This window comes from Thalia democratica, chromosome 1, assembly GCF_965202585.1.
Source record: "Thalia democratica chromosome 1, ktThaDemo2.hap1.1, whole genome shotgun sequence".
Lineage (NCBI taxonomy): Eukaryota > Metazoa > Chordata > Thaliacea > Salpida > Salpidae > Thalia > Thalia democratica.
The window spans coordinates 296,584-323,651 of NC_139165.1; the positions used below are offsets into that span (position 1 = coordinate 296,584).

Consider the following 27,068-nt stretch of genomic DNA (forward strand, 5'->3'; position numbering starts at 1 on the left):
GTTTATAAATCTAAACAGTTTCGGCATTTCGTTGTTTCCAAACAAGTTAGTCTAAGCATAAAGGTCCTGTAAAACAAAGTTTCCTGACTATAATGGGGGTTTCAAAACTTGGCCACAAAATTCTACTTCTACATATCACTGAATTTGTTTTACTCAACTTTTATGACGTCACATCATGTTGTACGACGTCACGGTATACTAACCTGGATCTACAGGAGGCGCAGGAGTTGGTTCCTCCTCTGAAAATTCAGGAACTGCTTGCTCGGACCCGTCGTCCAAGATCTGACTTATTATTTCTGAAATATTTATATTTTAAATACTTATATTTAAAAATCATCCAAAATCTCTTTTATTTTTTCTATAATAATCTAATAAATATGATTAAGCACCTAAATTTAATTAAAGCACAAAAACGCTTACCACTTGTTATTTTCCGAATTTATAGTCAATTTCCTTATAAAGTAAACAGCTTTTAAAGTTTTAAAAAGTAATTGATATTCAACTTAGTGTAAAAATAAAAACCTATTTCTACCATATTTTGTTAACATGGCTTTAACAGAACATTTATTACTAGATATATACACCAGTTATAAAAGTTAAAATGAAAGTTGTTTTAGTAGTTAACCAACTTTAAAAGATTTATTATTGGTTATAGTTTCAACTCAACAGTATAAAAATAGCTGTGAAAAAAACAACAAATAAGAAAGTTAGTGTAAAGCCTTTAGTTATATGAGTATTAGAAAATCAATAAGTAATTAATAGTATAAATTATAATTTACTAATAATACATAAGCATGTAGTAGTAATTATAATCTAAACAATTTTTCATGTAAAAAGTTCTTACATGAATAATTACAACAAACATAGTAACATAAGCAACAATTACAATAAAAATAACAAGAGAAATTTTAAAGACTCACTCGAACTGATGATGCTACCTACGTTGACGATCTCCTTATTCATCAGATCCCTGATTGTCGATTGAAGAAGATCGAAATTCTTCTCCTGGATACCTATCGAGAGGTAGGCTGCGGTTCTCTTTCTGTCTGCCTTTTCGAAGTTGATGAAGCTCACTTGTTCCTGTGTAAATATTATTGAAAAGTTTGTTATGATATTTGTGTATAAATTTATTCTTTCAATAATTTGTTTTACAAATTAAGTTTCGGTCAGAGACTTCGTCAGTGCTTGAATAAATCTTGATATTTGTGTATAATTTAAACTTTGATGAAGCTGTTTTTTTCAATATAAGTTTTAATCAATTTACAAGGCAGTTCAAATTGATTATTTGAAACATGTAGAAATTATTAACCTTAGTTATAAAAAGGTGATTAAACATAAATGTTTACTTTTATGATTAAAATATTTAATACTTAATATGCTTCTAATGAATGAGACCCGCTTCTATTAAAATAGAGAAACATATTGAAAAAGAAAAGAATTGTAACTGAATACAAAGCAAAAATAAATAGTATAACTTGTTATAAAAATTAACTACTAACAAACGAAGTGTGATCTTCAGAGAATTGTTCAATCATCACCAAGTTGACCTGAAAAAATGTTATTTAATATTATAATGGCAGTATCTCAATAAGACAACTTTTAATTTTTTTATCATGATAAAAACAAAACAAATTTCATTAAGCATATTCTATTAAAAAATATTTTTAAATGTTCAGTACAAAAAGTGATGATTAAAATAATTTTTACATTGAGTATTTTGATAGTGTGCGTACTCAATAGAAAGTGCGTACTTGAGAAGTTCGTACTTGAGAAGTGTGTATTCAAAAAGTGCGTACTCAATAGAAAGTGCGTACTTAAGAATTTCGTAATTAAGAAGTGCGTACTTGAGAAGTTCGTACTTGAGAAGTGTGTATTCAAGAAGTGCGTACTTGAGAAGTGCGTTTTGAGAAGTGCGTACTTAAGAAGTGTGTATTCAAGAAGTGCGTACTAACATGTTCGGTGATGGAGGTCTTATCTTGCTGGTATCTTTGTGAATCTTCCTTCCTCAATTTCTTGTTGAACTTCTTATCAACAATGATCTCCGCCTTGTAAGTTGCAAGGATCACAGGTTCGTCTTCATCTCCGGTTAGTTTGATTGCTATATTGTAAATTTGGTTTCAAGTTTTGCAAAAAAAGTTTTTTTTTAAATATATCTTAAAAAGAAAACAAATGCAAACACTTACAAAAAAGTATATATTGTAGTCGCTTATATTGCTTATAAGAATTTACAAACCTTAAGAGGTTCAACAGCCTTAAAAAACTATACTTGTACTGAATACTACATTCCAAGAAAACATAAAAATGCGACAACTACAATACGTGTATATTGAAGTTCAACCTTCAACAAAAGTCACGACTACAATACGTGTATATTGAAGTTCAACCTTCAACAAAAGTGACGACCCTCTTCATCACCTTCCCGTTGTTCTCCGGCCATGACGTCATCACGTTCTCCAGCTCGCTGTAAGTCGTCCCGTAGGTTTCCTGCACCTTCACGTTGATCAGCGCTCTCGTGTCCTTGCCCAGCGACGCTCCCGGCTCGAACTTCTCAAGGCTGATCTTCATGTCGTTCTCGGACACCGACAGGATGTCTGACACGTACTTGGTTGTCTGTTGGGAGGAGTTGTTTGTTGATTGAATTAGTTAGTTAGTTGTTATATTTATAGTTAATTGCTATTTGTTACATGTGTTAAGTTGTATTTGTTGTTTTTACATTGATATCGCTTCAAACATGCGTTTATGTGGAAACAAAATCGGCTGAGAAACAAAACATATTTGGGTTAAAAGAAAGCGACAGCTTGTAATATTTTATACCAATTAAGATTTCAACTCAGACAAAGATACTCTGTGAATGTGTTTAAAGTAAATAGTTTTAGACTTAGAATTTGATTAACAATGTTGAACTCTCCTAACATTATTTCAATTCTTGAACGCCTTATGTTAAAAAGAGTTTCAAAAGTATTCAATATTCAGAAAACAAAAAGTGTTGTAAGCTGACAAGTTAGCTGATGATGTGTTACAGTTAGTACACATTATTATGGGTGTGTCCCAACCTTGCACCAATTTAAACAACGTTATTCAATCATCTTCAATTATTTACACCCAGTAAACCTTTTTATCACTTTATAGGTGCTACATGTTCAATGATGATGTTTGATAAATGCATAAGATCAATCATAATAGTTTGAATATACACATTTTCAATGTAGTTTTACATAGAGGTGTGTTTAAACTTAATCAAGCTTAAAATTTAATTTTCTTCTTTTACACAATCTGGCCGTCAGTTTAATAATTACGTCACAAACGTTCTTTTAAACCTGGGAAGAAATTAATTGAACCGGCGATAGTTTCATTAGAACTGAAATTATTATGTTCATATTTCTTTGTTCAATGCTAACTACATTAAAGGCTTTTCTAAACACCTCTAATTATTTAAACACGAATTACCTCAAAGTTAATTAAGAGCAACTTCGCAAATACACAAAAGAGCTTTTCAGCTTTATTGTATTACCTCTGCGCGCTGATAAATCCCATTTTAACACCGTAAGAAGCCGCAAATTAGCCCAGAAAATAATTTCTTCAGCAGGGTAGTTACCTAATTTTCTCAAATAACTTCCGAACTTACACCGGGATGATCTGTGTAAAGCTAATAAAGAAAATAATTAAACAACTCAGCTGAAAATGACTTAATGTGTTCACGCTTTTTTTTTAGACATTACACACTATTTTAGAATGTTGAATGTCTTTAGTTACAATGAGTTAATCCGCAAAAGTAGTTTTTTAATGATCGCAATTAGAAGATTCCAGGTAAGTTTGTAATGAAATTAAAGTATATAAATTGGATCAGCAGTGAGTTAAGCTAATAAGTAATGTTATTAGGGTTTTCAACTTGAAATATGACATAATGTATTTTTGTACTTTTGCGTTATATTTTAACAAAAACATCAAGATAAAATAAAAGAAGTATATATCTTTTTTAAAATTTTGAAAAGTTGTTTTTTGCAAATTGTTATTAGATTTAACTTTTATAATTGAGTTTATAGTAGTTCAGCATTTTTGATATTTCTCTTAAGAGTATCATTTTTGTTTTATCAAAAAATGTTTTGAATTTGTTATTAAAAACACTACTCTTTATTATTCAAAGTTTTAAGAAAACTATAAGATTATATTACTTAAATATTTATTGAGAGTGTAAATTAGAATTAAGTATTTTATAATGTTATGTTCAATTTGTACCATCTTGTTAAAATAAACAATTTTTTAAAAGCCTTTTATAAGAAGTATAACTTACTATTTATTACGAACAAATAAAACTAACATCTTTAATGAAGCTGGCTTCAAGTTTTCTGTACGGTTTAGAAGCTGTATCGAAGTAGGCCTCCTTGAACTTTTGTTTGATGGTGACAGCAAAAAGACCTGAACGTTTTTCATTGTATAAACTATAATGAGAAAAAAAAGTTTGCAAAATAGATTATTGAAAACTGTTTCGTAATTGGTATTTAACAAAAGTTCACTATAAAACTGTTTTTAATGCAGTTGTATTATTCTGATAAGCTTGAATATCAACAAAGTTAAGGTCTTCTAAAGTTTATGATAGTTTGTACGTTAAGTGAAAAAAGAAGTTAATACTCATACGTCAAGTGAAAATCATACAAAACTTGTCGAAATGTAATAAGTGTTAAGAAAACTGGATTTAACATATAAAAACTGGTTTTAAGATATATAGTAAAAGGTATGTACAAGTCTATAGGTACTTGGGACCAAAATTTTTAATTTTGACAAAACTCTTAAAAGTGTACTTTTTATAAAGATATTTAACTGAAATAAAAACAAGCAATGATAACTGATTTGTCATTAAAATATTGTATACATAGTTGCTTATATAAAATAGAAATGTCATATCATCATTAAGCTGCAAAAAAACTATTTATATACATGGTTGACTTAAGTAAGTTTAAGTTTCATGAAAACAAAATATTAATAGTTTCACTGTCAAAAAGACAGGTACTGCTCTTTTTAGCAACTCGTTTCGGTTGAGTGATTTTTGTTTTGATTCAATTTAATTTCTGTTGTGCATTTCACGCTTGAACAAGCATGAACAAAAGTGAACCTTTTTGACTTATGAATTTTTATACCGAAACTTGTAATAACTATAAAAATATTGTAAATTTCTAAAACATTAAGTCTGTAAGTTAGGTCTCTTTTTTATTAGTCAAAACTAAAATTCTTTAAAGTTTGTAAACATAATTTTGCTTCGTAAAAATTTTGTAAAATAGAAATAAATAAAATAAAAAGACTCACCCTCTGGAGTATTGTCGTCCTGTAAAAATTGTTGTATTAATAAATATTACAAATAGAAAGTTTATTTAATAACTACTAAATAAACAAATTAACTTTCTAAATTTTAAAATTAGATATGCTTTTATTTTACATATAAGATTGCTTGTTTACTTATAGGCTAACTGATGATATAATGCTTATAACTTATAGTATAAAGATATTTTATGGTCAATATAAACGTTTTCTGAGAACAAGCTAAGTTAGGTTAACGAAACTTGTGGTCTGATGATCGAATTGGCATGATCAACCCTTTTGTTAAGTTAGGTTACTTAAAACAGTAAAGTAATTTAGATTTCACAACATAATTTATACTTTACAGAACACTGAATTAGCATTACATTATTTTCAGCTATTCAATAGCAAACTAATCATACAACAATGTTTATTAATGAACTTCTTGCTTATAAACTTTTACAAATAAAACTAAATTCAGGGCATCAAACAAAGTTGTGCTAAACTAAGACTGTGCAAAATTTTTATTTACATTCATGCATATAACTTAAACAATATAACTGTCTTAAAAACGTTCGATGTTATTAAATCAGTATGAAATAAGGGTAATTGACATGACAACATGACAATATAATATGACGTCACAATGTAAGTATAAAAACACTAGGATAATATTGATATCACAATATAGTATGACGTCATAATATGACGTCACAATATAACTATAAAACACACTAGGATAATATTGATATCACAATACACAATGACTGTATGATATTACGTCACATTGATATATGTCGTATACATACTATGACGTCACTAACCCCGCTACCGGACCCGTCGTACACGTCAGGGTTGTATACGTCAGGGTACTCGTACCCGTCCCCATATTCCCCCCCGTAGTTGTTGGTGTACCCGTAATCTATGGGGCTCGACTCGCCGTATTCGCCCCCGTAATCGTAATTATCCGGGTATTCCCCGTCATCGGTAACAGGATTGAAACCTGGTGAGCATTTTAATTTAAATCCCTGTCTTTTGTTGTTAATGCAGAAAACAAGTAAAATATTTATTGTTCATATTAATAATGTCAACACATTAAACATACGGTTTAGCTGTGTGAAAACACCTTTGTTGCCAGCAATTGGTTTATCCTAACTGCTTAACACTTTAACATGTTCACATTGTAAATAACATATACATGTAGCAACATATGATTTTACCATTGCTGTCTGGGTAGTCCTCATAATCCTCATAGTCATCAGGGTAATCCTCGTACTCTTCGGAGTAGCCGTTATCGTACTTGTTGTAGTCGTACCCTCCATTGGACGCACCGTCGTTGTAACCCCCTCCGTATCCCCCCGCGTAATCGTAGTCCCCTCCGTCGTAACTATAATCGTAATTCCCGTCGTATCCGTCTGTGTATATGCGAGTTTTTATTTGTAGTTTGTCTTCTGTTGAAAAAAAATTAACGTACACAAAAAATGCGTGCAACTGACAACAGAGACTTGTATTTGATTGGTTAATAAATTATGTACTTGTATTTGATTGGTTAATAAATTATGTGCTTGTACCGAGCGGGGTAATTTAGTCGAATTAAATTCTTGTGATGTGGAGAGTTTTGAAAGTAGTATTTGTTGTATGATAGCTGTATTAGGCGTCGTAATTCATAACAAAACTGCTTCTTTTATGTTTTTACTTTTTGTAAGCAAAAGAACTGTTACAATCCAAAGTTGACTTATACAATTGTTTCAAATAAAAAAGTAGTATTAATAGTTTACTTATTTTAGTTTATTAGAACTAATACTTCTTAAACTTCTCAAAAAGGGTTTAAAGAGTTCAGACAAATTGTTCAGTTGGTAAGTAAACTGGATAAGTCGTACTTACTATATGTATTTCTATTTTTGATTCAAACCGTATAAAATAATTTAAAGTTGTGTTGAACTCGTAAAAGTTCATTGGTGCAAACTTGCAATGTACAACTAAAACAAGGCATTGTGTTCAAAAATGCAGAAAACAGTGTTTTAAAGTTATATTTGTTTAAAAGTTTATGAAAATAATGTGCGTGCAAAGTAAACACTTGAAAGATAAAATAACTGCACAAAAGTTTCTCAGAATTTTCAGAAGATTTGCATTAAAATTTGTTGACACATCAAACTTGTGTTGAGACTTTAAAGTAATAAAAATCTTGTGCCCCTCATAAGTTAAGCTGGTTGAAGTTGTGAAAAAGAACTTTGATAAAAAAAATATTTTATAATGACAGACTATTTTTTTATTAATATTTAAGAAGACGCATCAGTTTTACTAAAAAATAAAGTTTAGTAAAAATTACTGGAACCCAAGTCTTACAGCGTTATTTTATCTTAAGTTAGAACTCAAACCAGAGTTTTATAAAACAAAAGTTTTCAAAACCTCACACAAAGCCAGAAGTCAAACCAAAATGGTAAAAAAGTCAATTCCTGCCTATTGTTTGTGATTTCAAACAAGACGCCGGCTTGGTCAAGTAAACAGAAAATAATTTTAAGAATCCAAACAAAGAAATTCTTCATTGTGTTGAGCAAGCGGAGCGGAAAAGAATCTTTCATCTTTTGTGGAGAGTTTCGGAGAGATTTGTCGAAAATCCAACGAACAAATCTTTTCTTTTGTCACACCGTCTCCCACCTACTACAACTCCACGCTTGACTGATTCACGTTGTGGCTGTGAGTGACGTCACAAAGAAGCCATCTACCGGCTTCTGTTGGCTTTTGAAGTGTCTTGGTTTTATTGTTAACTCCACATCTCCTATCCCCCCATAACCTCATATTGTCTTCCCCACATTCCTGTACTTACTTCTGTCACCCCATGCCTTCTCCTTTTGCGTGGCTTTTAAGCCGGTTTGTTTTTGAGATTTTACTGGTTGAAGTGCAAACATTTCGCTCTTTTCATGCTTGCAAGAAACTTTTTGCAGCTTTTAAAAAAACTTTGTTTTTTTAAAGAAACTTTTCGCAGCTTGCAAACTAGCTGTAAAAGTCTTTTATTTTTGCAATTTATTATTCATTTAAATGTTTTATTACCTTTTTCAATGGAAAAACTAGACTCTTTTCAAATTATGTTAAAAAATAATCAGTTTAGATTTAATCTCTTTAATTGTGGCTACAAACGACCAACTTCAATGTTTGTTGATGATGTTTGAAAAATTTTTTGAAAAATGTTTGAACAAGGACCGTTTGTTCTTAAAACAGAGCTAAAACTAAACAGGGCTTAAAAAACCAAAAAAGACTAAGAATAAAGAGTAAGATACTTGAATGTAAATTAAATTAATGATTGTTTTTTAAAATATTTATTTTTTACTTTTTATTAAAAGATAAACATGAATATTTTTTAGATGTACAAGTAGCTACGGTAAAAGTTCCATAAAAAGTATATTTATTTTCAAATCAAAACGATTTGTCAACGGAAAATAAAAAGATAGAGAAAAATGTAGAAAAACTTCTGACTGGATGTACTTTCATTGCAATTTAAGCCTTGAAACCAGCGATGTGTGACGAAACAGGGCACAAAGTTCATTAAAGTGATCGGTAGAGCTAGTTAATACTTTTGTTAAGTAAACAAAATACTTCGATTAATCTTAAATGTCTAGACCTGGTTGATTGATCATTTTGTATTAAACCTTTCTATGGGATAGTTTTGTGTGTTTTCAAATTTTATGGTTATAAAATTTAAATGGCATTAATTTTTTACGATTTTGAAAAGTTAGTTATGTTTCAAAGTTTGTATTAGTAGATAGAATCAATACTGTTAAAGCTTTACTTTGAAAATATAGGTTTTAGTTTTACAATTAAATATTAAACATTTTTTTATAGGTGTTTTATTATCATTAGGTTATGGACTTGAGTATTAAGTTAAACACTTCAAATAATCATTTCAATATTTTCAAAATTCTATTAATTTTAATAGACAAAACACAAAACTGAATTTTTTAAGTAAAGTTTTTAAGTAATTTTCATAATTACCTTATTCAGCTGTTAAGCTTATAAAAAACTAAGATAAAACAGATAGGAAACTTAAAGTTTTTAGTTTAGAAACTACAAAAAATCTAGAAAAAAACTAACTTGCAGTAATTTACAACTTAAAGTTTATATTTGTCAAATTATATATGTTAACTTTAAGTTTAAGTTCATATTTATATTTAATTTTATTCATTAAAATAAGTGTATACACCAATACAAGCGAGACAAGTAAATTAAAAGCCGTCTAATGACCTCAAAAATGGGGGTATTATTTCATGTTTATCTTGTAATTGTTAATTTATTATTTTCAAAAACTTTTTCATCGTGTCTAGACGTCTTAAAATGCATTATAACATAAACAGCCGTAAAGTTAATGAAATTTTGAGGCGTAAAGTAAATTAAATTACACTTTAACAAAGCATTAGCACTTTTTAGTTAACAGAAAATATTTCATATAATTTTAATCAAGCCCTAAATACCGTTACGAATATTACTGAAATTTTTTCTAGTGTTTACAAAATGAAAAGTATTTGATCTTTGTGTACACTTAAATGCAATTATTAAAATTTAACATATGCTTTTAAATATTAATTAATTAAGTATAAGACTCAGGTGCAATTTTTTTCTAATTAATTTTTGATGTATGAAGAAAAGACATTGTTAATAAAAAAAACTGTCTTTATACGATTACAATATAGTTAAAACACTGACTGTAATGTTAAAAAAGAGAAATACTACTTAAAGTCATTTTTTTATAAATTTTTTTTGGTATTTGTTAACAAAATTAATCGTGTAGCCTACATTAGTAATTGCCTAGTTGACCAAATATACTTCTTTAGTAAATTAACATTTTTGATTGTGCTTTTTTTTGAATATCTTTATGTAGAATATAATAAGTTAGACACAATCAATTAAATTTATCATAAATAACATATATTGAAAGAAACAGATTATTTATTTATCAAATTGGTGTTTAAGATGTTTAATAATAATAAACATTAAAATGATATATAAATTTTACAACTCTTAAATTCGTTCAACGTAAATTTTGTTGAAACGAGTAAGACAATTATTTATAAGTAATAAAATTAATTCAAAAAAAAAAAAAAACAAACAAACCGTCTTGGCAAGTCGCAATGCCGACAAGCAACAGGACAAGCAAGCATCTCAGCACCATTGTGACGAAATTGTAATATGACGTCACAAAAACCAAGAGTTCCAATAAAAAGCTGCAAAACTTACGAGCTAAAAAGTTAAAAAATTTTAATTAAAAATTTATATTCGTTAAATATTATTGTAAATTTTTTAAGGGAAAGCTTTTAGGTATTAATTACAAAAATAATTCTTTATAAAGTTGTTTAGCTTTTGCTTTTGTAATTTATTATGCAAACTTACTATTTTAAACATTATTCAGTATACTAATCTAATACTAACAGTTTAAAACACTTAAAAAAATTGACTTTGATTAGTTTATTCGATAACCTATTACAGTACACTATATACTAATGTAAATAAAGTTGAATTTAAAAATTTTATTTAGGATAGTTTGTATACAAAAATAGTAAGTTAATTACGGAAACTAAATTTGGATTATTTGAAGTCAAAAAAAAAAACAGCTTTTTTTTTTTTCTAAAAAGTAATTGGTTCTTAACTACTATCTATAAATACCATTGATTAGATTAGAGAAATTATATACTTCAGTTGGTCAATGATTCATCTATTATAAAGAAAATCTTTAACAAAGGTAATTTAAAACGTTTTTAGTAATGTTTATCTTCAAATTATCAGTATAAAATGCATGACTGATCAGCTAATCTTTAAATTAATTGGGCAATAAATTAACTTTTCAACGATTAACTAATTGCTTCATCGAAATATAAACATAAATTATAAGTAGAATTATTTCTTAACTGCAGATCAAAAAAAAATAAGATAAAGATATATTTTGCTGATAAATAGATTATATCTATAGTCTGTTACCTAAAGTGTTGAAACACAACTACAAAAAATACTGCCATTAATGTGTTTAAGTATGTATAAGTTTTTCCTTTTTTTTCCATAAAAACTTGAAAACACTGAAAAAGTATGATTAGTTGCTAATTGCTTTTCAAGAAACAAAAGAGCAGTTGAAATTAAAAACAAAAGAAACCAACATACTGACAAAGTGCACCGCGTATCAGGAAATCAAAATAAAAGTGTAAAACCACAAATTAAATACAACAAAACGCCTGTTAATTACGTTGGGTTGGGATTAAAAGATGAAATATAATCTTTGCCTCAATTAAAATAATTCCCCACCACATTATTTGATCAGGTGGACCACATAAATTAAATTATTTTTTATCAAACCACAAACATTAAATTATTTTATCGTCTATTAACAATAGGCGCAGTCGATAATTGAGTAAACATTCGAGCTAGTGAACGAAGTTTTTATGTGTTTAAACAGTTTTCAAGCTAAAAACTCAAGTTTTGAAGTATGAAATTTTTGTTGGCCAGTTAAACTTGTTGCTTATAATTAAAATTATCTTTAAAAAGTTTTTTGCACAAAAGTGTTTAATACAACAGTTGTGTTTTTGTTTTGATTTTTTTGTACTGTCATAATTACAGTCATGTACTATTTTATAAAAACACCGGGTATATTTTTTCTGTTTAAATAACCTTATTTCACTGTAAAAAGTTTTTTATAAACGAAATATTCAACCGTCTGTCCATCAAACAAATAAACAATGTTGATGTTTCCTGTTTATAATAAACACACCCTCACAAGCAACATAACTCGGAACACACCTAACTAAAACTAAAAATTTTCAAAGTAAAATGCAGCTGTCTACAAAAAATTTTTAATACTTGTTAACAACAGCAACTGTTCTGAGAAAGTTTAAGTTGTTGATGGAAAGTTCATAGATAAAATGATTAAAAAAATCTTTCGTTGCCTTTAATTGAAGATATTGTTTGTTATCAAATTTGTGATAAAAACTAATTTTAAGCAAACAATCTTATTGTAAATTCACTTACAACAAATTGTAGAGAATTTAAAATGCTTTAAAATAGTTGTAAAGTTATTCGTTGATTTATATGAAAATTGTGCATTACAATTTGTACTAAAATTAAATTAAAACACATATGATAGGTTAGTATTAATAATCTTGAGTTAAAAGTTTGTTTTAAAATTATACTTAAAAATAATTTAAGCTTATTATTTCTTTTTTAATTTTTCTAAACTCTTTATTTTTAATGAACAACAAAAAGATTAAAAAAAAAATATAAAAATTATGTTCTATAAAACAGGATGTAAAAAAAAAACTATGTTTGGAGATTTATCTTAGTGTAATTTCTATAAGAAAAAAAAAAGGATGGTGTTATTAACACAAAACATAACTAGTTATTTTCTCATATAAACAATAAATAACACACTGAAGAAACTTATACACATATTGTGTTTAATGATAGTTTAAGCTTTGAGAAAAATTGATAAAAAAGGAGACTGAAAAATAAACTTTGTACAAAGTTTACAAACAAAAAATATCTTCTTTTGATATAAATGAAAACCTTCTTGTACCCGTTGAAAGATATAGCACTTTCAACAGTATAATAAAAGCACAAACAAAGTTTAAATGAAAAGCTATAGTTAGTCCTAAGTGTTCTTTAAAACACTATTAACAAAACGAATAATCAAAACTTATCGAAACTAAACAATTACTATTGACTTCTATCAGCAGTTTTCTAATCGGTGTTTTAAAATAATTTTTTTTTACAGAATTTTCTTTTAAACATTATGATAGTAAAACATTAAGAAAAACAAACATTTACTGTTATGGGCTAATATAAAAAAAGTTTCCCATTCTTTTGTATTACATAGTAAAAAGGTATCAATGATAAATGTATTTTCAAAACATAACAATACCTATCTACCGAGAGCGAAAATAATGTAAAATAATTCAACAGTATTACAACAAACTTAAACTTTAAAGACGAAAAACCTTTCGGTTCACTAATGCTTTGTGCATAAAGCAAAAAGAAAAAAAAAAAACTTTAAATTCAATCCAAAACTGACTCGCAAAACAGTATGCATAAAGAAGTAAAACAAAAAAGTACTTTAAAAACGTCTTGAAAAAATACGCTGAATTTTTTTTTGTAAATCACAACTGAACTATAAGTAAACAAAAAACTTAGAACCACTCGCAAACTTTTAATTTTCAGCAGTCCACTTAGCAAGTTGCAATCAATCAGCCCCCCAACAACCACGCCCAACGAGTTGCTTCAGAGACACCATGTCTGCAGCACTTGCAATCACGAGTTTTAAACTTTTGACCCTGAGAGCAAATATCACATAGTCGCGACTTCACAAGCTGCGACATTGAAGCGAATAAGTTGCACAAGTTTCAACTGAAAACTTGTATGTCCGCTTTGCTACGAAAAAAATCTGCCTTTTTCTCATGAAAAATATTCGGAAAAACACAAAAAAAGTTGACGAAAAATAACGCTTTCAAGTTGGCTAAACTGGAAAAAAAGTTTCACTGGTTCGTGCAACTTTTCGAGTTTGAAAATTTTGATGGAAATAATGCAAATAAATGTTTCCGTCTCTCCGTCCTGAGTTGCGTTGGAACAAAATCGAGTGCCGACAAACAAATTAGCTTTTCTCGGTCGAAGAGCAGCGCAAGTAGAGAAACGAGAAAAAAGCGGTTCACAAGGAAACACGAAGGGAAGAGAAACGAAAAAGGACCTGAGTTGTGATTTGTAAATAGGAAACCGGAGATTGTTGCGTCATAATGGTAGTTTGCAAGTATTAAATAAAAAAATTGTTGATTGCTTATTTTATATTAGAACATAGTAATTATACTAAACGAGTAATTGTGCTCAAAATACAAAGATACTAGAAAGCGTATACTTTTGTTAGCTACAATATTGTTTGGAAATTTTGATTGCAAATCTAATGTCAATATTTTTACTTGTTTAAGATCGCTGCTTCTCGATTAGAAACGTTTTAACTTGAAAAAAGAAACTTTTGTTTACAAACACTTAACGGAAAACCAACTAGATTTCAAACAATCGCTAGTTAGTCGTACAAAAAGCACACATGCAAGGCTAATTGAAATAAACTTCAGAAATTAAACAAAACCTTGAATTTTCTTTATAATTTAAAAATTGACCTTATAAAACATCGGAAACACAGCAAATGTAATCCTAAAACAAACTTTACACGAAATATAAATCAAAAATAAACAGCCTGATAACAACGACATCAAACACGTCTAGTTATACAAAGTTGTAACTTGATTAAAATATATCTGAGGCTTTAAAAACAACTTTTGCAACTTTAAACCTTAAAACTTTTTTGTAAAGAAATATTCTTTTAAAGATTTATAACAAAACTAAAGATTTAGTTTAAAAATAAAAAAATATAAAAAAATATAAAGTTTTTTTTTAATAAAACGTAACATTTGTAACTAAGCTCAAGTAGTTAACAAACAAGTTAATGCAAACTGCAGCTAAGAAGGCAACATTTACTAGCCCCGAGGTAAACTGTAAAAAGACAAATAAAATGTTACGCGCATTAGTGATAAGTTAAAACATCAGGGAAAAAGAACCATCGAAGTGTAAATACTAATAAGTTGGTATAAACGTTAAAAATTAGCTTTTAAAAGATTTAAAAAATATTATTAAGGTTGTCAGTTGCAACCTAGGGTTAAATATTTGAATAAAATGCAAGTTATAACTACTCAAAAGAACTATTTATCAGAATTAGTACAATAAAAATATTATCAAACTTGTTGATATACTGTATATGGAAAAAAATTAAAAAACATTTGTGCTTTTTAAATTTTTTTTTGCTTGAAGAAACCAACTTGTAATTTAAAGTTTTAAATTCTTTTTAAAGCTTTTAAGTTGACAATTAAAAAAAAAAAAACGAATTCTTGGACCTTTTATCCTGAAAAAGTGGGTACAACAAACAATGACTCACTATGACGTAACAAAAGAGTTGCGTGACGTCACAAAAGAATTTGAAACTCTTCAATTCTTTTGTGCTAAATCTTGCCTCGAAAACAAATAAAATGACACCCCAAGTTTGATTGAAAAACCGTTTTAAAAAGATTTATAAAAAAAACTTATTTGTTGTTTATATTGCAAAACATTAAAGATAATGATTTTACTTAAAGTAAATATGTAAACTGTACAGGGGTTTAAAGTTGATTTTTAATAGTTGAAATTTAGCTAGACTTTTTAATGTTGCAGTTGTTTAAAGTGTATACAAAATTACCACCTTTGATTTTATTCTACAAAATTAATGTTGTCGAAACTTTACTTTTAGATAATTTTTTTAAATTTTTGATAGTTTTGATAAATTGTACTATTTTGTAATGTAACGGTTTAGAATACATACTTTTTGTTTTCAATAAGTTTATAATAATATTTTCTAAAAAACTAAAAACTGCATAATAAAAACATTATATTACAGTTTTAGCTTTAAAATTGTCATTTTAACGGTATACTATAGATATACACAAAAATAAAATGTTTTTTTTTAATACAAACACAAACAGTTAAAAGCTATAACTTTATTGTTTTGTATTTTTTTTTGATATTCGATATTTGAACTATTAATCTTTAATAACAGAAATTTGCTTTTTATGTCTAAAATTTAAACTTTTAATTGTGTTTTGTAAAGATACATTACTAGGATTAAAATAATCATGTAATAAAAGATAAATGTTCATGCACTTTAAAATAACTCTATATACAACTCTAACCAATTAAAAAATCTTTAAAGTTCAGATAAACTTAGAATCACTGAATCGTTTTAAAAGAAAGATAAAACGTTTTTAATTGAATGTTAAAGCAAGTATTACAATTTTAAATATCTTTCTCCACCTGTTTTTAATTAAAGTAAACTAATACTTGTCTATTAAAAAATAGTTCATTAATATTTTTTTTTTGTTTTTGCATTTCTTCTTTTAATCCTAATTGATTACAACTAATTATGTTTTAAACTTAGTGTGTAAAACCTACTCATTATAAAGCAATTAATTAACAAAATAATAATATGCAATGTATAATAACCAACCTGTCTTTTTAACAAAATATAGTTTGTGTTTTAAAATACTTTAGCTCAATTACCACCATAAAAATTATAACAACTTCGTTTAAAACCAATTTATCATAGCCAAGCAAAGAATATTAATCAGTTTTGGTTTTATAATTTATATTAACGTATTTAAAACTTTAATTCATGCATTCATATTCGTCAACTTAAAAACAAAAGCATTAAAAGCTAATTTATTATCGAAAAAGTGTCAAAATTTATTTTTAAGTTTTGTTTTTTAATTTATTAATTTTTTATAAATGTTTACCAGCTATGTTTAAAAAAACTTTTGCAAAAAACCCACTTTGTATAAAAAGATTTGGTAAGAATCAAAAATTCCTTTTATTAAAGCTAAAAAAACAACAAACAAAGTTTTGTACTTCAAAACTTTAAGATATTATTTAGTTAAACTATGTACACTAAAAAACTAAGTAGCAAGTAAAATCGTTTTCTTTTAAATATGTTTGTCTTTTAAAATGTTTGTCTATTAGTCTTTTAGTTATGCTTGCTTCAAAAATGCAATGTAAAAAAGTTCTTTAGTATAGTTTCTTTAGTGAAAGTTTCTTTAGTATATAAATAGTATGCAACAGTACTTGAATGTCTACTTTAAAGACAAATAGTAGTAAGTATTCATTTGTTTTGTTAAACAGGTATATTAGAGTTATTCCTATTAAGAAATATTAATATTTGGTTTCAGTTTTTTCAGTAATACTTAACTGCTTATAGAAGAGCTAAATTAAATGCAAAAGAAAATGAAATACAAATTTGAAAAGTGTAAGTGTGTAAACAAACACAAAAATAGATGTTTAAGTGCAAAATTATGGATAGGTTTTACAAATTAAAACTAGTTTAAGACAATTGCAAGAAAAATGCAAGTATAAAGAAAAACGCAATACAAATATGAAAAGGCCAAATACAAATGCAAGTTAGAATATTACAATAGAAAGTATAAATTCAATATAACTGCTTTACAAATACAAAGAAGTTAAGCATAAGAGGTCTGTATGGGTGGGTCTCTACAGAAACACCTTAGCAGACAAGAGCATCTTATTTGCAGCTAACTAACCCACTGTAATTGGATTATCAGTACTTCAGGTGTATAAAGCTTGTCAATCAAAATATTTTATTAACTTTCAACATCTGCATTGCCTAAATTAATAAACTTGTTAGCAGTTAACATTTTTCTTCAAGTTTTAAATGGCTCATATAGTTTGTTTCGCTGGGTTGTTTATTATAAAGAACCGAATAAATACAAAGAATAAAACTGTCATTTGCTTAAGATTGATATGTGCATTTTTTATTTTAAGGAAGAAGTAGAAAAAATACTGAAGGAGTTATAAATTGTTTTAAATAGTTTATTTATGTTTGTTATTGATAAACACACTTTTATTATTACTTATTTTGTACTTGGAGTAAATAAAAAGTTAAATAAAGTATATCTTGTATTTACTGATATTTTCTAAAAGTTTACTAACTTAATTAGTTTAATATTATTAAAAAATGGTTAAAAACTTTTTAGAATTATAAACTTTTTAGTACAGTCTAGCTATTATAAATAAAACTGTTTATATACAACTATTGCAATAAAAATGAAAGTGAAAAAAAAAAGTTAGTTAAAATGTTTGTTATTTGAAACTTATTTACTAATGGGATTATTTTTAAAACAATTTCTACTTTCAAGAACTTAATTAGTTTAAAAGAAATACTTTACTAAGTACTATTTAACCTTTGTACTTTTAATGACCTTTTTAGCTTTTAATTACTAAAGTTAAAAGACAACTTCATACTTTTAAACCTGTTTATCCATAAACTTGACTAAACTTTTCTATTTTTTCAGGTTTAACAAATTTTTACAAAAAAATTTTTACTAAACCGTTTTTATCGAACAACAACTAGTACCTATTGGCTAATATTTTTTCATTAAAAACAAATTGTAAGTAAATTAATCTTGAAGTAAAACTTAATTAAACTCGACTAAGACTTTAAAAATGTAAAGGCAGATTAATAAAAAAAAAATTAGTTCAACAAAAGTATTCATTGGTATTCAAGTTTGATTTTCAAAAAGTTTCAATAAAAATACTTTTTAGAGATTAATTCAATAAATTTTAGCACCAGAGTGATTTACAACATTTCAACAAATTTGTTTGTACATATCGGAAACAGTGGCATTTATATTTTTTTTACACAAACATATTTTTCACTAGCAATCAGTGGTTGACGCAAAGTGACTAATTGCTAAATACACACAAGAGGTAAGAAGAAATTTTAAAAGAATACCAAAATACGCTAATTGCTCTGGTTGTCAACTAAAGGTTTCTTTAACAGAAATTTTCTTAAACCATTGTTTTGTTTTGAAAAAAAAAATTCCTTTTAATTAAACAACTTAAGTTTATTGTTTAAACTTTGGCTGAGTTAGCCTATTTTAAAGTATTTACTATTTGAATTTGTATAACTTAAAGTATTGATATCAATAAAAAAATTTTGTTATTGAATACAAAAAATAAAATTACATTTTTACTAAGAAGTTAATTGGATTTGCTAATACAACAATTATTTTTGCTTTATTTTTGCAAAATCAAAGTAAACTCAGTTCGATATTACTTTAACAAAAAAGTGTAATAATAGTTTATTTCTATCAATTTTTTACAAAAACTTTTGGTACATATCGATTTAAAAATCAATGACAAGAATAATAAATCAAAGCCAAGTTAACATTATGCACAAAAGTTTATTGATTTCAAAATAAAAAGTAAACACTTTCGACGAATCTTCAAAGTTTCTAATGAGCAAAAAAATCAAATTTGATTCTTATCAAATGACAAGTTGAAGATAAGATAAAAGATTCATGTATTTCTTCAAACATGAAGTAATGTGCTCTTTGATAAATAAAAAGAGAAGTGTTTTTTTATACGTATAAACGTTTGATTAATATCGTGTAAAATTTTGTATGTGTCTGTGATACTTATCAAAGTTTTTCATGGTAACTTTCTTTAAACTTCTTTTGCTATCTAAATGATCTGTTAAACTTTTTTCAAAGATTTAACAAACTAGCTTAACAATTTAAAATTTTTTGCTTAATAAGAATAAATCCACCCGAAATATTTTCTTTTAATAGTGTAACAATGTTTAAACAAATAGTTTACATCTTTCAACAATAGGTATCCAAAAAACCAATAACCAAAAGTATTTGAATTGCATTAACACTTTAAAAATAATCAATTAGAAAATCTTCATAACCGTTTTTTAGTAAGTTATCGATCATTAAAAGTAGATCCATCACAATTTAAAAACAGTGAGATTTATTGCTTAAAAATATCGTCAGAAACAAAAATATGGGATAGAAAAGTATTTTAAAGATTATTAATTGAATTTAGAAATACTTTTGTCAAATTATGAAGATAATAACTAGAAAATTTGGCACTTTTATTGAGTTCTTATCTAAATAATTACCGAATTTTATTACCGTTTAGCTTAATTATAAGCTTTATCTCATACAATTTTAATCAACCATTAATGATTAGATTACATTATTATTTTTTTTAGAATTAAAATAAAACACTTTTTTATGTTAATACAGTTAACTATGGTAATGTTAACAGTTGGCTAGTATTAATTTTTCTTAGTGTATATTGTTTACAAAATTTTTAGTCAATACAAATAACTTAAAGCAATTTTTTACTACAAGTTTTATTACAATCTTACAAACTTAAGACAATAAACAAAAAAGAAATTACAACTGGTTTACAGAATCAAAATTATTTTTGTATACTTAAAAAAAGTCTTCATTTTCACTTTTGAAAGCTTATATTAGCAAAAAAATTTACTACTTATTTATAACCTGTAAGACTTTTACAAACATCTGTATTACCTTCAAGTAGGCAGTAAATATAAACTTTCTATTGTGAAAGTGGACAAATATTTTGATTTTTAGTAAACTTTTAAGCTCATATCTTCTCAAATGTCAGTTTTTGCAGCTTCCCAAAGCAGGATATGTGGATACAATAACAGTAAATTGATATCTTGATTGAAGTTTCAATTGTTCAAAAAGTAAAGGTTTTTCTGACCGTGAAATTTACTTATGTTTTCTATTTTTTGCGCAAGTTTATTCAACCTAGCATGGGATGTTACAGCGCTTTGAAAATCAAGTTTAACAACCAGTATTAAGTAGTTTTTAATCGCTCTGTAGTAAACCACAGAGTATGAAAAGTACATCTAAACTGATTTTAAAAAGTCTGTTCTTTTTCAAAAACTATTTTCTTAGCATTAAGTATTAATAAAACTTATGATTTTAGTTTCTAAGTATGAATAAAAATAAACCAATGCTTGAAATTATAGATTTTAAAAACTAGTTAAACAAAATGTTATGAAAGCTAAAAGAAACGGAGTCTTATATCTCATAAGTTTTTATAAAGTAAAGAAGTAACTTATATAGATTGTTTAAGTACTTTGGTTTACTGCTGTAAAAGTAAAAAAAAAAAACGCAATAAAAATATAAGACAGACTTTTTAAGTTTTAATCTGCTTAAACGAAACATTGAATACAGACTTTCTTTTATAAGTTTTTTAAAATACTACTTAGTTATTAAAAAGAAGTCTCTAATGCACATATTGTTTAAACTTAACTTTTATACTACAAAAGTTATTTTTTTGTAACAAAATAACGTTTAAAACGAACGCATGTAAAGTTTGAACAGAAATTATATGAATACAGACTTATGAATAAAAACTATACAAGTATGTATGCTTTTTTAAATAAGGCGAAGATATAAAGAAAAAAATGAAATCAAAAACAAATTTTTAAACTTTGTGCTTATTATTAAAAAAACAATTAAGTTTCAAACTTCAAACGAGTTTTGTCATCTTAATTAATTGATGAGAAGTTAACATTTAACCTTTTAACAGACAAAAAAAATGTTAAGTTAAAAATTCGGTAAACAAGTCAAATTGACACTTGAATGAAATAACTGGTGAAATTGTTTTCGAAGGAAATAATGAATAACGAATGTAATGATGAATTGATCTGATTTAATTAAATAAGGCGAGCAGATAAGTGATTTGTTTTGTTCATGAAAACAAAATAGTCACGTAAAAGTTTTTAAAATAAAATCTTCAAACATACCTGCACTATGTTGTTTTTCAGCGATAATAGTTTACTGATAAAGTTGTTTAAATTTTTTCTCAGAATTCAATTAATTTATTTGTTTGTCAAATCAGTTTAAAATTTCTATTAAAAGTATAAATCTACTTGAACTATGTTACTATATCTTACTATTTTATTTAAAAAGTATTATCACAAATATAGATAAAAACAATGTTTTATGATACTTTTAACTGGAAAACTCATCAAAAAGGCAAAGTTTTTGTTACTAGTACTATAAAAAGCTTTTTGGTACTGATATAAATTAGATAATAAACCGTCATATAGTTTTACAGTTCTCAAAAATATTCTTATTTAGTTCCAAATACAGTAGTTTTACATTCTAAATATAACATAATTTCAATTACCTTTAATCAGTTGTAAATATAGTAAATTTTAAATAGTTGATCAAAAACTTTATTTATTGATCAATTGTAAATATTCTTTACAAAAAAAAGACATCAAAATTTCATTATATAATATTGTACATGTTTATAACCTACAAAAAATCAAAATTATTAAGATATTAAAAAAAACATGTTAACCTTTATATTTAATCCTGTTTTAAACAATTTAATAAAAATTAAATTCATACTTAATCAGGTGAAAGATTTATGTTTTCCTGATTTGGTTTGAAAACCATAATACAATAGGTAATTAAAGGGAGACCTTATAATAAACTATGTTGTAATTCCATATTACATACAAATACATTTTTTTAAACTATCATTATAAAACAATTAATATAGAGGAAAAAATGTTTATCATTGTTTTATATTTAAATAATAAAAGTTCAAATTCTCTACCACCCATTATTTTATTTTTCATATTTATTGGAAAACATAGGTAATAAATCATTAAAGAAATACAGCAATCACGATTAAGAAATAATCTATGTTATAATAAACAAAGAAAAATCAAAATTTAATTTTTTACCACACATATGGACCAAGTTTCATACTTGTTTCAAAACATTGATAATAAATCATTAAAACAATAGATAAATACGCATACAAGTGATTTATATTTTCCTGTGTGGATTAAAGGTTGAGAAATTATTTGTCGTTTATGCGTCATAAAGAGAATGTCTAGACTTTATTTAACAGTTTGCAGCGAAAATTAAACAAAGTTTACAAATTTCACCAAAAATCATAGAAAATTTCGCTTTGATGTATTGCAGCGGTTACAAAAATAAACAATTAAAATAAAAGTTTAATGTTTACAATATAAACGATTAAAGAATATTGACTGAAAGTTTAACTTTATTTTCACTCGTAGAATAAAATATATAAGAGTTATTTTTTTTATGTGCTGGTAACATACTGTTATTATGATTTATATTGAAGAAACTTTAAACTTTTAAATAGTTTTAAGATATTAAAATATAAGAATACATTTTATTTGTCTAAATCACTGTTTAATGCGTTACATAAATTTTACATATAAAAGTTAGGTTTTGTAATACACAAAGTTTTGAGTTATATTATAATACACGTTTGAACTTATTCTGTTTGAGAAAGTTGTTTTAATATATATTCTAAAATTACTACCATGAGATTAAAAAAAGTAGACAAACGATTCTTTTGTAATCAAAATTAGAATATAAGACTTTATTGGAACTTTTGCGTTTAAAAGTAAAACTTAAACTATAGTTTATTTTAAAGAAAAAACCCGATACTATATTTTTTATAGTTTATACAGTTCAACGGATAAATAGTTAAGATTAAATACCTTAATAAAAACACTTGAATTTTAAAACAGCACATAGTATTTTATATAAAAACAGAAAGTTTTGTTCGACAAAAAATAATTAAAAACGCAAAAGATACATAATGAAAACTTCGTATTGTTATAACAATCAAATTAACTTTCATTACCAGTAATTTATAGCTTTTCAGATTTGTTTAAAAATCTGTAAAGATTTTATTTCTAATTCTGTATATCTGGTAATAGTAGTATTAATTGAGCAAACTAGAAATGAACTTAGATTTGTTTTTGTGTTATTTCAGTAGTTAAAATTAAGTTTTTCTACCAATAGTTGCATACAAGAAGTTATTTTTTGTAAAATATAAAACTAGAAGACTTAAAAACTAACAAAAGTATTTTTATATATTGATTTATTTCATGGATAAAAGATGTTTTAAAACTTAAAAAAATATCTATGAGTTTAAATAAAAAAAAAGATAAAAATGAGCTTCCACTGAATCTTAGTTGCAGAGATAATAGAATGTAAAACTTTATAGATTGCAAATTTAGTTTTGAAAATTTTTTTTTATGTAAGTTTAAAATTTTCAAAAGTTAGAGATCTTATTTATGGTCAGCCGAACATGAAATTTTTATAAATAAATGTTTTTAACAGTAAAAATTCATAGTACGTAGCTAATTTAGTAGAGGTATTTTTTATTTGTTATTGAGTTTTCAGTATAAGTATGTAGATACAAAATATTGAAAACGTTTCATATTTCTAAACTTTAGAACTTCGTATTACTGTTTGTTCTAGGTAAAAGTAAAAACTAACTAAGTTTCTGTGTTTAAAATAACTTTTTGTATTCTTATTGTTGATTATACATTTATTATAATAAAAGAAAAATAAAATTTTCTTTCCACGTGACACTTATTAATAAAAGCCCCAATAGTATTATATACTTATGAATTTACAAAGTTGTCTGTTAGTTTAGATACCTATAAAAACAATAATAATTTAACAATAAAATAATCAAGCATATATTAGGGTATATTTATATATCCAAGTTTTTCAACACTAACAGAAATTAAAAAAAAAATTCTTAAGTTTTCTAAGTTAGTAGGTTGTCAAAGTTTATTTTAATGATAAAAAAGGTTTATGTATTTTAAAAGCAAACATGTAAGATTTTATCAATAATACTTTACAAAGTTCAGTAGTTTTAATTAGATTTAATTATATGAGATATACAACTTTAGTTAGATTTGAAGACAGTTTAAAGATTAAAAAAAAGGTATACTAATATTTACTTTAATCTGAATATAAAACATGACATTAATCATTATAAGTGCTTTATATTTAGTATTCAAAATAAGTTCGAAGATTTCAAATGATAAAAACACTTTCTTCTGCAACTAATAAGCACAAAGATTTACAAAAAGGTATTTCATAACATTAAAATAGCACGGAAAAGTACTTTGCAAAGAACGAAATATTTCCAACCCTTTCAACTTTATAACAAAACTTGAAAGCCATTAGGACTAATTCAACCGTTGCTTCCACTTGGAAGCTGCAAAATCCCCCAAACTGATACGAATTTCAACCACGAGCAGGTCTGAATGCAAGTTCAAGTTTGAAACGGTCAATTAACCTTTTTCATGTGGCCTATTGATAAAACCGCATGAATTTAGCATAAAGTTGCAGTAATTTTGTTATAAAGATCGAATTAGGGTTGTCTGTTTCCTACATTAAATATTGCGTGGTGTTGAATTAGTACAAGTTGGAATGTTTTGTAGAAAATTTAAATTATGATCAGACGCTATTGGCTATTAGTTCAGGTCGTATATTTTTGATCAGTAATAAGCAAAGTTACTCTGAAGAAAAAAATAGGTTTTTGATTGAATCAAGACTCTTTAAAAAGTTAGTTTTGTAAGTTTTTAGGGGTTGAATTTCATAGTATGTTTTTATCAGTCTTGTAATTATGACTAAGTAATAAACGATATCATACAGTCTGTCAGACTATTACTTTGTATTTTAAAGTGTCTAAGTTCATGTAGGTATTTTATTTTTTTTAGAAAACAATAAACAGTGTGATTTTTTTTTCAATTCAAAGAATCATTTAACTATGCTTGGTTAAATTTCAAACCATATATATTTGTAGTTAAAAAAGTTGTTTTATAAAAACTAAAAGTTTGTATTTAAAAACTCCGACGGAAGTTTGTTTATTTGAAAACAAAAAATTAGCTTTGAAATCCACAAAATTAAAAAAATATTTTTATGCCATATTTAGTTTTAACTAAACTATAAAACTTTCGTTTATGTATGCATCACCTATTAATTTTAGTAATGTTTTAGTATAAATAATTAAGTTTTTTAGATGATTTTACGTGTTAAAATAACTTTTACAGTAATAAAATGAACCACAACAAAAATTTACTCTAGAATAGTTTAACCTTTGTTTTTTATTTGTTGTTTTACGTATTTCCAAAACTTGAACGACACTGCAAGGTCAATTTCAGTTTCAAGAAAAAAAAAACAAACAAAATTTATTTATATAAACAACAACAGTAGCTTGCCAAGTGAGGATTATTTACACTTCCGCTACCATGGTTACCATGGCAACAACATTCAGGTAGCAACGCGTCACACTTGAGCGGTTTCCATGACAATGGAGGTGTTGTGTTGTCATGGTTACGTAATTAATCGCATTTCCGGTTAAAACGGAAGCTCCCTGTTGGGATTAATAACAAATAATGGATTGCTTATTTCACAACTGCTTTTTTACAAATTTAAATTACTTATTTTAGAACAGTTTTGTGGTAATTTTTTGTGTTGAAATAGTTTAATAGTTGATGTTCTTTTAAGGAGTTTTGTAATCAATTTTGTTGAAAAAATGACATATATTTAGCTTTTCCAGTTTATTGTGATTAAAGACGCTCACAGAAAACAAGTACAAAAGTCAACACGATGAAAATACAGTGCAAAATTTGATAAGTATAAATTTACTAGCTAAAAGCGTATATTAGTTGTTCAACTTTTTGTTTATATTATTAATACTTGTATATTATTACTATTTAAAACTATTAAAAACTTGTATATGAATTGTTTTTCATGCTATTGATTTTTAAAGCTTCTATTTTGTAAGTATATCAGAAAACTATCGAGAGTACTTTATGAATACTTTAAATAATGTTTAATAACTTAGTAATTTAACAAGTTAAATTAAAATTTTAAAAGATTAAAAAAAAACATTTTAATTACGAAACAATCGTTTTAACATTTGTGAGTTGCTTTTGTATATATAATATCTTAATATTTAAATTATATTCTTCCTCTTAAGTTAGTAAGTCATATAGGTTGTTTTTTTGTTCTCATTTTTATGCTTCTCAGTAAAAGCTTAACTTATATGAACATATTTTTAAATATATACAGGTAGCTACTTTTCACAAAAGAATATCAAAATTTGTTTGACAGAATTTGACATCAAATAGTTTTTACATGAAAATTCACATGTTTAGAAGAAAATTTAAGGTTATTTAGGTTTTTTTGTTTTAGTTACAAAATTCTAAATCAAGAAGACACAGTTTTTAATTTCGTTAAAATTTGGTCGCTCAAAGTTAGTAGATCTAGGCAAATCCATAATAACTATTTGTTCTATCACACTAATAATGATTTTAGTATTGTACAAACTTAGTTTTCAAGAAGGGAAATACATATAGCGACGGTTAGTCCAGCTTTGTACAGAAACCAGGCTTGAATAAACATAAAAACTAGAATGGGATTATTATTTAAGCATGGGAAATGCATACAAAAATATTAGTTAAAGAGATTATGTTTTCTTTTGTTGGTTGGAAAAAAAAAATCTCATGTTTTTTTTTTGTATATTTT

General features: G+C 26.0%; 1 protein-coding gene across 4 annotated transcripts in view; it reads right to left on the reverse strand.

The window, feature by feature from the left end:
- LOC145849146 (uncharacterized) overlaps positions 1-10,520 on the reverse strand; it is a 52,614-nt gene extending 42,094 nt beyond the window's left edge. For all 4 annotated transcript variants that reach the window (XM_082954246.1, XM_082954247.1, XM_082954245.1 and 1 more), the window contains exons 1-10: positions 10,399-10,520; positions 6,513-6,707; positions 6,117-6,295; positions 5,302-5,320; positions 4,319-4,416; positions 2,385-2,610; positions 1,953-2,098; positions 1,500-1,547; positions 921-1,080; positions 204-296 (exon numbers count right to left, since the gene is read on the reverse strand). In XM_082954246.1, the coding sequence (XP_082810372.1) occupies positions 204-296; positions 921-1,080; positions 1,500-1,547; positions 1,953-2,098; positions 2,385-2,610; positions 4,319-4,416; positions 5,302-5,320; positions 6,117-6,295; positions 6,513-6,707; positions 10,399-10,456 (1,222 nt within the window). In that variant the 5' untranslated portion in view covers positions 10,457-10,520. The remainder of the gene's footprint in view (positions 1-203; positions 297-920; positions 1,081-1,499; positions 1,548-1,952; positions 2,099-2,384; positions 2,611-4,318; positions 4,417-5,301; positions 5,321-6,116; positions 6,296-6,512; positions 6,708-10,398) is intronic.
- Positions 10,521-27,068: the final 16,548 nt, after the last annotated feature.